The 11,226-nt window shown below is 52.3% G+C and overlaps 1 protein-coding gene across 1 annotated transcript in view; it reads right to left on the bottom strand.

Annotated features, from left to right (window-relative positions):
- The window catches only part of SSU72 (SSU72 homolog, RNA polymerase II CTD phosphatase), a 34,525-nt gene extending 31,912 nt beyond the window's left edge, over positions 1-2,613 (bottom strand). Inside the window, 1 exon segment of the mRNA NM_001261547.1 lies at positions 2,246-2,613. Within this exon segment, the coding sequence (NP_001248476.1) occupies positions 2,246-2,325 (80 nt within the window). The 5' untranslated portion in view covers positions 2,326-2,613.
- Positions 2,614-11,226: the final 8,613 nt, after the last annotated feature.

Here is an 11,226-nt window from a genome sequence, read left to right as displayed (position 1 = left end):
ACTTTCATTTTCTACAGTAAGAATTTCTGCAACAAGCAGGCCGGGCGTGGTGGCTCACGCCTGTAATCCCAGCACTTTGGGAGGCTGAGACGGGTGGATCACCTGAGGTCTAGAGTTAGAGATCAGCCTGGCCAGCATGGTGAAACTCCGTTTCTACCAAAAAGAAAAAGAAAATGCCGGACGCGGTGGCTCACGTCTGTAATCCCAGCACTTTGGGAGGCTGAGGCAGATGGATCACGAGGTCAGGAGATCGAGACCATCCTGGCTAACCTGGTGAAACCCCGTCTCTACTAAAAATACAAAAAAAAAGGCCGGGCGCGGTGGCTCACGCCTGTAATCCCAGTACTTTGGGAGGACGAGGCGGGCGGATCACGAGGTCAGGAGATCGAGACCATCCTGGCTAACACGGTGAAACCCCGTCTCTACTAAAAATGCAAAAAATTAGCCAGGCGTGGCGGCGGGCGCCTGTAGTCCCAGCTACTTGGTAGGATGAGGCAGGAGAATGGCGTGAACCTGAGAGGCGGAGCTTGCAGCGAGCCGAGATCGCGCCACTGCACTCCAGCCTCACTGCGCGAGACTCCATCTAAAAAAAAAAAAAAAAAAATTAGCCAGACATGGTGGCGGCGCCTGTAGTCTCAGCTACTCGGGAGGCAGAGGTAGGAGAACGGCGTGAACCCGGGAGGCGGAGCTTGCAGTGAGGCGAGATGGCGCCACTGCACTCCGGCCTAGGCGACAGGGCGAGACTCCGTCTCAAAAAAAAAACAACAGGCCGGGCGCGGTGGCTCAAGCCTGTAATCCCAGCACTTTGGGAGGCCGAGACGGGTGGATCACGAGGTCAGGAGATCGAAACCATCCTGGCTAACACAGTGAAACCCCGTCTCTACTAAAAAATACAAAAAAACTAGCCGGGCGAGGTGGCGGGCGCCTGTAGTCCCAGCTACTCGGGAGGCTGAGGCAGGAGAATGGCCTGAACCCGGGAGGCGGAGCTTGCAGTGAGCTGAGATCCGGCCACTGGACTCCAGCCTGGGTGACAGAGCGAGACTCCGTCTCAAAAAAAAAAAAAAAACAACAACAACAAAAAAAACAACAAAAAAAAAATTAGCCGGGCGTGGTAGCACGCACCTGTAATCCCAGCCACTCCGGAGGCTGAGGCGGGAGAATCGCTTGAACTCGGGAGGCAGAGGTTGCAGTGAGCCGAGATCGCGCTACTGCACTCCAGCTTGGGCGCAGAGCAAGACTCTATCTCAGAAAAAAAAAAAAAAAAAAAAGAAAGAGAGAGAATCAGCAGATCACGAACACTTGACACTGTTTTTTTTTGGGGGGGGGGGTTTGGTCGCGAACTCTCGGCCTCCCAAAGCGCTGGGATTACACGAGTAAGCCACTGTGCCTGGCCCGCGTGACACTGTTAAAAAGAGAAAAAAAAAGAGGGACTGCTAATATTCCCAAGTTGCTCAGGAAAGTTACAGCTGGGCTGCGATAAGAGGAGTGAGATACTGTTTTCGTTTAAACTTCACGTAGGTAACTTTGGGGGGGAAAAGCCGTTTCAATTGTGTCTTACTATCAAAGTTGACACATATACCAAATTTTCACTGTAAGTAAAGTGGTCAGTTTCAGTTTGCTATGTAACTGAACAAACTACTTGTATCAAGCAGAAATAAACTTTCATTAGACAGATGCTACGCAAAAGTCACAGAAGACCAGTTAGCAGCGAATTTAAACCAGCAGAGCCAAACCAAATCCTCGTTGTATTCCAGAAACCACCGGTTGGAGGCGTTCCAGGAAGAAAGAGAGGATCTTTTGCAAAAGAAAACAAGAAGTAGCAAACACACAAATCCATGGTATTAAAAAAATAGACCGCTTTCTTATTTACAACATCGTTCTTTGCCGAGGTTATGTTGTGCGCGTTTCCAGCAAAGGTAGCCAACGACGCACACGAAATAACCACGATCGGCCGCCGCCGCGCAGCCCCTCACCTTGGCCGCTACCCTCGCACCCCTCCCCCGGCCTCGGGGAGCTCGAAGGACCACCGGACAGCGGGCGTCTCGTCCCGGAACCCGCATTCCCCGCGATGCCCACCCGCGTGTGGGCGCCGCGCGCTGCTGTCCAGCTGCCATCCCAACCAGCAGACCCTCGAGCGCAGCCCGGCCTCCTCTCAGGGCGCCCGGCGCGGGCCAGGGGGAACCGGAGAGGAGGGCGGGCCGGTCGCCGGAGCGGAGCGCGCGGGGCCAGGGCGGAGCCCAACTACCTGAGGATGTTGTGCGCCTCCATGCTCCGGTTCTGGTTGCTTGAGCACACCACCGCCACCCGCAGCGGGGACGACGGCATGGCTGCGGCCCCACAGCCCGCGGCTCTCCCGCTTGGGTTCCCACCCCACCGCGGCGCTTCCGCGCGAGCAAAATGGCGGCCGCCGCGGCCGGAAGCGGGCGACGCGAAAGCGGCGGCGCAGCGTGCGGCGTCTGCGCGGCAGCCTCCCCGCCCACCTCGGGCGCCGGGCCGCGGACGGAGCGCAAGCACTGGCCTTCGGGCGCGCTGCACTCGGCGAGGCCGGGGGCGGCCAACGCCGCGCCGGCCCCCGGCGTCCGCAGCAGAGACCCGCACTCCACAAGGACCGGCTGAGCGTCACGGCGCTCAGCGCCGGCGTCCTGACGTCAGCACCCCGCGCCGGCGCCTAGTGTGACGCGCGCCGCGCCGAACGCCAAGACGTCACAAGGTGTCGCCGCTGCCTTTGGGAATGATGCGAAGGTCCGCGCTTACCCGGGAGAGCATTGAGGACCGTTCCCCGGCCCGGCGTCTTGTGTCCTGAGACGATTTTTTGCTTTCCCTCGGTCCCCGTGGGGCCCATAGTTCTCACTTCTGCCACCCCAGAGTCGTCGCGCTTCACTGGATCTACTCCCTCCGCTGTCCCGAAGAGCCACAGACATTCCCAGTTCTGAGGCTCGCTCCCGTCCCGTGTCGCTGTTACCGTCCTCCGGCCCCGGCTCATACAAGCAGGAGCACATCGCTCTTTTATGAAAGCCCTTCAACATTTAACGTTTAAATGCGAGGGCCGACCTGTGGAGACCTGGCTGGGAGTGCACGTCGACTAGGGTCTTCCTCGCCTCGGGCTTCCTTGGAGAGGCCGCCGGCTGGTCTGAGATGTGGGTCAAGTTACAGTATATCCAGTCAGCGCGAGTGTGTTGTCCCCCAGCGGTGCCTGTCTGCCTGGATGCGGCCTCACGGTGGGCAGTGGGTGGATGTTTTCCTGTGGGAGCGCCACGGACGGGAGAGGGAATTATAATGATTATCAACCTACTAACAGGCTCTCGGCCGGGCGCGGTGGCTCACGCCTGTAATCCCAGCACTTTGGGAAGCCGGGGCTGGTGGATCACGAGGTCAGGAGATCGAGACCATCCTGGCCAAGATGGTGAAACCCCGTCTCTACTAAAAATACAAAAATTAGCTGGGCGTGGTGGTGCATGCCAGTAATCCCAGGTAATCGGGAGGCTGAGGCAGGAGAATCGCTTGAACTTGGGAGTCAGAGGTTGCAGTGAGCCGAGATCTCGCCACTGCACTCCAGCCTGGCAACAGAGCGAGACTCCGTCTCAAAAAAAAAAAAAAGTTCTCTAACTGAAAATATTTATTTGGGAATAGGACGTTGGCGAATATGCCTGCCATAGTAAACGATTTGCGCATTCAGGAAAGTAACGGTTTTTAAAGAAAAAATGAAGAGGAAGATAATGGTTTGGAAATAATTAACCTTGGCTACAAAGAACAGTAACAAGCATACTCCCAATGCAGGGTTGGACAGGCAGTTGCTGGACAGCTGTCCTTGCTGAAGTATTTTTTTGTGTGAGGTTGCCTTAGTGCAAGGTTGTGGTTTTTGCAGAATCTTGTGATAGTTTTTCTTATTACTTATTCATGAGAACTCGCCCTTTGTGGCCTTTCCCAGCTGTATTTGTCAAGGTATTTTTTAAACATAAGTGAGTCGACTTTTATTTGACAACTTGGATATTTTCCCCCTTTTGGTTGAGATCTTTCTCCAAATGCATCACTGATGAGTCATCCTGTAATTAAGTTTTGATAGTCCCCGTGCTGGGATGAACTTGTTCCAGGTAGCTGGTCTGCTCCCACACTGGAGAGACTGACTGCTGGGAGTCATTGTCAAAACCCTTTTTACCATATTTGAGCATCAAAGGTTTGAAGGGTGTGCTCTCAGGCTAAGTCTACCTAGAGTCCATTATTAACTTCAATTTTTGTTGCTTCTGTCGTCTTTTTCTATCCTCTCAAAGTGCTGTGTCAGCATTATTCTGTTAGAAATTGTACTTTCAGGTCAGGCACGGTGGCTTACACCTGTAATCCCAGGAGAGGCCGAGGCGTGTGGATCACGAGGTCAAGAGATCAAGACTATCCTGGCCGACATGGTGAAACCCTGTCTCTACTAAAAATACAAAAATTAGCTGGGCGTGGTGGCACGCACGTGTAGTCCCAGCTACTCAGGAGGCTGAGGAAGGAGAATTGCTTAAACTCGGGACGTGGAGATTGCAGTGAGTTGAGTTCATGCCACTGCACTCCAGCCTGGCAACGGAGCAAGACTGTCTCAAAAAAAAGAAATTGTACTTTTGCAAAATATGGCAATGAATAAGTTTAAAAGGGGAAAATACAAGGTAAAATTCATAGTAATATTACTATCCCAGTTTGCATATTGGTTTTGACCCACGAACCCATGCTTAAAGGAAAGCAATTAAAAACAAAATTAGAAAACAAAACCAGGGCCGGGCGCGGTGGCTCAAGCCTGTAATCCCAGCACTTTGGGAGGCCGAGGCGGGCGGATCACAAGGTCAGGAGATCGAGACCACAGTGAAACCCCGTCTCTACTAAAAAAAATACAAAAAATTAGACGGGCGCGGTGGCGGGCGCCTGTAGTCCCAGCTACTCAGGAGGCTGAGGCAGGAGAATGGCGGGAACCCGGGAGGCGGAGCTTGCAGTGAGCCGAGATCGCGCCACTGCACTCCAGCCTGGGCAACAGCGTGAGACTCCGTCTCAAAAAAAAAAAAAAAGAAAGAAAAAAAAAAGAAAACAAAACCAGAAACATAGAAATTAAAGGAAACCAATTGAATAAATAAAATGACCATAGGAAATTAGATGAGACTTGTAACCATGTGCCTTTTTTTTTTTTTTTTTTTTTGAGACGGAGTCTCGCTCTGTCACCCAGGCTGGAGCGCAGTGGCGCAAATCTCCACTCACTGCAAACTCTGCCTCCCGGGTTCATGCCATTCTCCTGCTTCAGCCTCCCGAGTAGCTGGGGCCACAGGTGCCCGCCACCACACCCAGCTAATTTTTTTTTTTTTTTTTTTTTTATTAGAGATGGGGTTTCACCGTGTTATCCAGGATGTTCTCAATCTCCTGACCTCGTGATCCGCCCACCCCGGCCTCCCAAAGTGCTGGGATTACAGGTGTGAGCCACCACGCCTGGCCGCACTGTGCCTGTTTTCTTGTTCTGTGTGGATGGGTCTCAGTGTTCCCAGAGGAATTTCCCCATGTACAGCATATAGTATTGACATACTTATTTGATACCTTATGTAACCAATAGGTACTAAAGATCTCTTAGATCAGGTTTTTGTGACGTTACCAGCAGAAGCTATTGACTGTGAAATGTCAGTTATACCATCGATGGCAGTGGCAGCCTCTCTTGAGTAGCTGCTAGGAAGATGCTGGCTGCAGCAGGGGAGGCTCAGCTGGGACTGTGTGCTCCACTGAGCGTGTGGGAGCCCTGCCCCCTTCCAAGTTGGCAGGACAGGAGCCCCACTCTCTGGGAGTAGCTGCATCTGCCCAGCCACAGCTGTGGACCCAGGTATCCCTGCCATCCCAGGGCTGAGATGCCACCCCCGCCTGCCCCTGAAAGCTCAGAAGTGCCTGCACCTGCACCCGGCCTCTCCTGACTCCTGACAAAGCTGAAGCTGAGCCTGGGTGCTGTTGCAACCTAGCCAGGTGCGCACACACTGAGGGCAGCTCAGCCCAGTCCTGTAGGCAACACTCAACCTGAACAGCCTGAGCCCTGTGGACGACATGATTGATGGCGGCAGGAGGCACACAGGCTCCTGGGTGGAAAGGGGCGGGTGTCCAGTGAAGACCCACCTTCAAGCTGGGGACAGCCTGAGACGTGGGGGCTGGGCTGCCAGTTCTGGGTGGAGTCTGCTGCCCAGAGTGAGATTTATGGTGCTTTTTCTGGGCCTGTCCATGGCTGCCTGTGGATCGATCAGCACACACTTTCTCCCTTCTGAAGCCCGTAAAAACCCCAGACTCAGCCATACTCACAGACGTCAGGAATACCACCTGTGGGAAGGATCTACCCACTTGGGATCTCCTCGATCTGTGGGGATGACAAATCCTCCTGTGGGAAGGAGCTACTCACTTTGGGTCCCCTGAGAGCTGTTCTGTCGCTCAATGAAGCTCCTCTCTTTCTTGCTCACCCTCCAGTTATCCACGTACCTCATTCTTCCTGGACACAGGATGAGAACATGGGACCTGCTGAATAGTGGGACTGAAAGAGCTGTAACACGAACAGGGCTGAAACACACCCCCTGCTTGCCACATTGCGGGCAACGCGGAGGACAGAAGAGAGCTGTTGCCCTTCAGGGAGCCCAGACTTGGGGGCTCCCTGAGCCAGGTCTGTGACACCCTCTTTGGGGCTCTGCAGCTCCTGGCATCTCCAAGATTCTGGGAGCCACCATGTTCCCCAGTGCCTGCAATGGAAGCCACTTCTGGTATGCCTGGTCCAGCTGCAGACTTGCACAGAGCTGGCACCTGTGCTGGTGCCTGGAGCTGCCTGCCCCACTGCAGCTGGCATACCTGGCTGTGCACAGTGAATGGCCCCGTGCTTGCTCACACACCCCCTGCCGCTCCACGCTTGGAGGTGTGAGATCTGGGCCAGTAGCATCAGCTGAGTGCAGCCTATCGGGCTGAGTGGGTGGATTGCGCCCAGTGGGCCCAAGCAAAACTCAGGCAAAGGCGCCCCAGCCCCAGAGGTTTCTGGCTGGAAAAGTTACACCCTAAGGATCCTGTGACGCCATCACCCTGCCCAGTGAAAGAGGTAGAATCAAAGGGGAGTAAGAGTCTCATTATAATATGCAGTCTTGTTCCGAAGTCTTGGGAAAAGCTGTCTGTAGCATGAAAACGTCAGCTTCTCCAGGTTTGAAGTTTGGGTGTTTCTGCTTAGGGCATCAGGCAGTTTGGTGAACACCGTGTGGGACCCATGCATCAGGCATGAGACTTGTCCCTTAAGATGTATCTAGCTTGGCCTGGCACAGTGGCTCATGTTTGTAATCCCAACACTTTGGGAGGCCAATGTGAGAGAATCTCTTGAGACCAGGACTTTGAGACCAAACTGGTCAATATAGCTAGATCCCTCTCTATTTAAAAAAATTATATAGGCCGGGCGCGGTGGCGCAAGCCTGTAATCCCAGCACTTTGGGAGGCTGAGATGGGAGGATCACGAGGTCAGGAGATCGAGACCATGCTGGCTAACACGGTGAAACCCCGTCTCTCCTAAAAAAACACAAAAAATTAGCCGGGCGAGGTGGCGGGCGCCTGTAGTCCCAGCTCCTTGGGAGGCTGAGGCAGGAGAATGGCGTGAACCCAGGAGGCGGAGCTTGCAGTGACCTGAGATCCGGCCACTGCACTCCACCCTGGGTGACAGAGCGAGACTCCGTCTCAAAAAAAAAAAAAAAAAAATTATATAAATACACACACACACACACACACATATATAACATACATATGTATTTTATATATACATATATACACGCACATGTGTGTGTGTAAATGATTTTTTTTTTGAGATGGAATCTTGCTGTGTCGCCAGGCTGGAGTGCAGTGGTGTGATCTCGGCTCACTGCAACTTCCACTTCCCAGGTTTAAGCGATTCTCCTGCCTCAGCCTCCCGAGTGGCTGGGATTACAGGCGCCTGCCACCTCACCCGGCTAATTTTTGTATTTTTTTTTTTTTTTTTTTTTGAGACGGAGTCTCGCTCTGCCGCCCAGGCTGGAGTGCAGTGGCCGGATCTCAGCTCACTGCAAGCTCCGCCTCCCGGGTTTACGCCATTCTCCTGCCTCAGCCTCCCGAGTAGCTGGGACTACAGGCGCCCGCCACCTCGCCTGGCTAGTTTTTTGTATTTTTTAGTAGAGACGGGGTTTCACCATGTTAGCCAGGATGGTCTCGATCTCCCGACCTCGTGATCCGCCCGTCTCGGCCTCCCAAAGTGCTGGGATTACAGGCTTGAGCCACCGCGCCCAGCCAATTTTTGTATTTTTAGTACAGACGGGGTTTCACTATGTTGGCCAGGATGGGCTGGATCTCTTGACTTCGTGAACTGCCTGCCTGGGCCTCCTTACAGGCGTGAGCCACCGTGCCCAGCCATGAGTTTATTAAAAGGATATTAATTTTTTTTTTTTTTTTTTTGAAATGCAGTCTTGTTCTCTCGCCCAGGCTGGAGTGCAGTGGCATGATCTCCACTCACTGCAACCTTTGCCTCCCAGGTTCAAGCAATTCTCCTGCCTCAGCCTCTCGAGTAGCTGGGATTACAGGCGCCTGTCACCACACCCGGCTAATTTTTGTATTTTTAGTAGAGACACGGTTTCACCATCTTGGCCAGGCTGGTCTCAAACTTCTGACCTCAGGTGATCTGCCCGCCTCCGTCTCCCAAAGTGCTGGGATTACAGGTATGAGCCACTACACCCGGCCTATTAAATTTTTTTTTGAGACAGGATCTTGCTCTGTTACCCAAGCTTGAGTACAGTTGTGGGATCATGGCTCACTGCAGCCTCAAAACTCCCAAGCTCAAGTGATCCACCCACCTCAGCCTCTCAAGTAGCTGGGAATCCAGCCATGCGTCATTATGCCTGGCTAATTTTTTATTTTCATTAGAGACAAGGTCTTGCTATGTTTCCAGGGCTCATCTTGAACTCCTGGGCTCAAGTGATCCTCCCACCTCAGCCTCCCAAGGTGTTGGGATTACAGGTATGAGCCACCATACCCAGCCTAAATCAGAATTTTAAATGCATCTATATGTTGTCAATAACTCAGAAGATACAGCTTTTTCATTAACCCAACAATATCAAATTAGTTTTATTCGTCAAATAATTATATACAAAAACAGATCATTCGAAGACTGCACACGGTGGCTCACACCTATAATCCCAGCAATTTGGGAGGCCGAGGCAGGCAGATCACCTAAAGTCAGGAGTTCAAGACCAGCCTGGCCAACATAGTGAAACCCTGTCTCTACTAAAAATACAGAAATTAGCCAGGCGTGGTGGCAGCCACCTGTAATCCCAGCTACTTGGGAGGCTGAGGTGGGAGAATCACTTGAACCCAGGAAACGGAGGAGCTGAAATCATGCCACTGCACTCCAGCCTGGGCAACAGTGAGACTCCATCTCAAAAAAAAAAAAAAAAAAAAAAAAAAGGCCAGGCACAGTGGCTCACACCTGTAATCCCAGCACTTTGGGAGGCTGAAGTGGGCGAATCATGAGGTCAGGAGTTCGAGATCAGTCTGGCCAACATGGTGGAACCCTGTCTCTACTAAAAATTAAAAAAAAAAAAGGCCGGGCGCGGTGGCTCAAGCCTGTAATCCCAGCACTTTGGGAGGCCGAGACGGGCGGATCACGAGGCCAGGAGATCGAGAGACGATCCCGGCTAACACGGTGAAACCCCGTCTCTACTAAAAAATACAAAAAAAAAAAAACTAGCCGGGCGAGGTGGCGGGCGCCTGTAGTCCCAGCTACTTGGGAGGCTGAGGCAGGAGAACGGCGTAAACCCGGGAGGCGGAGCTTGCAGTGAGCTGAGATCCGGCCACTGCACTCCAGCCTGGGTGACAGAGCAAGACTCCGTCTCAAAAAAAAAAAAAAAAAAAATTAGCCTTGTGTGGTTGTGTGCATGTGTGCATGTGTAATCCTAGCTATTCAGGAGGCTGAGGCAAGAGAATCGCATGAACCCAGGAGGTGGAGGTTGCAGTGAGCTGAGATCACGCCATGGCACTCCAGCCCGGCGACGGTGCGAGACTCCATCTCAAAAAAAAAAAAAAAAATCCTATTTTAGGCTGATTTTATAGTTTTATGACCTCAAAACATCTAATGGAGTCAAATACAATCCTGCCTGATGAGTAAACCCAGGCAAAAATGTATGCTGCCAATTTTTATGCCATTTCTATTTTTATTTTACAGCAAATTTTTTTTTTTTTTTTTTTTTTTTGGAGACAGAGTCTCGCTGTGTCTCCCAGGCTGGAGTGCAGTGGCGTGATCTCGGCTCACTGCAAGCTCCGCCTCCCGGGTTCACGTCATTCTCCCACCTCAGCCTCCCAAGTGGCTGAGACTACAGGCGCCCGCCACCACGCCTGGCTAGTTTTTTGTATTTTTAGTAGAGACGGGGTTTCACCATGTTAGCCAGGATAGTCTCAATCTCCTGACCTCGTGATCCACCCGCCTCGGCCTCCCAAAGTGCTGGGATTACAGGCTTGAGCCACCGCGCCCGGCCTTTACAGCAAATTTAAAACCAGCTTATTTATTAAAGACTCACAGCCTGGGGGCTGGGTGCAGTGGCTCATGCCTATAATCCCAGCACCTGGAGGCCGAGGCAGGCGGATCACGATCAGGAGACCATCCTGGCTAACACAGTGAAACCCTATGTCTACTAAAAATACAAAAAGTAGCTGGGTGTGGTGGTGGCATGTGCCTGTGATCCCAGCTACTCAGGAGGCTGAAAATCGCTTGAACCTGGGAGACGGAAGTTGCAGTGAGCCAAGATCGCGCCAGTGCACTCCAGCCTGGGTGACAGAGTGAGACTCTGTCTCAAAACAACAACAACCAAAAAAACAGATAATTGGATCCCAATTATATTTCTGACAAAATGGGACACATTCACATGGCTAAACTTTATTTGCCCAAATAGGTGATCTAATGAAGGATACAGACCAAAATTTGGGGGATAGCAGTTTCTATAGGAGGTTTATTATTTTGAAAAACCTTATTTTACCATTTTTCCCATTTCAAATGATTTGGGGTTATGTATTCAAACGTTTCTCCACCCCTCCCTTTCCCCCAGGACTCTTGGCTTTCAGAAGCCCCTCTGGAACGTCCCGCCCAGTAAAACCCCATCCCACCGGTGCAGAAAACAAGGTGCCCCTACTGTAGTGGATCCAGCCTTGGAGAGGCCTCACCCGGCCTCAACACCTCTTCCCCCAGACCCCGAGGGC

This window comes from Macaca mulatta, chromosome 1 (assembly GCF_049350105.2).
Source record: "Macaca mulatta isolate MMU2019108-1 chromosome 1, T2T-MMU8v2.0, whole genome shotgun sequence".
NCBI lineage: Eukaryota > Metazoa > Chordata > Mammalia > Primates > Cercopithecidae > Macaca > Macaca mulatta.
The sequence above is the reverse complement of the archived record's forward strand: the minus strand, read 5'-3'. Positions and strand labels throughout refer to the sequence as shown.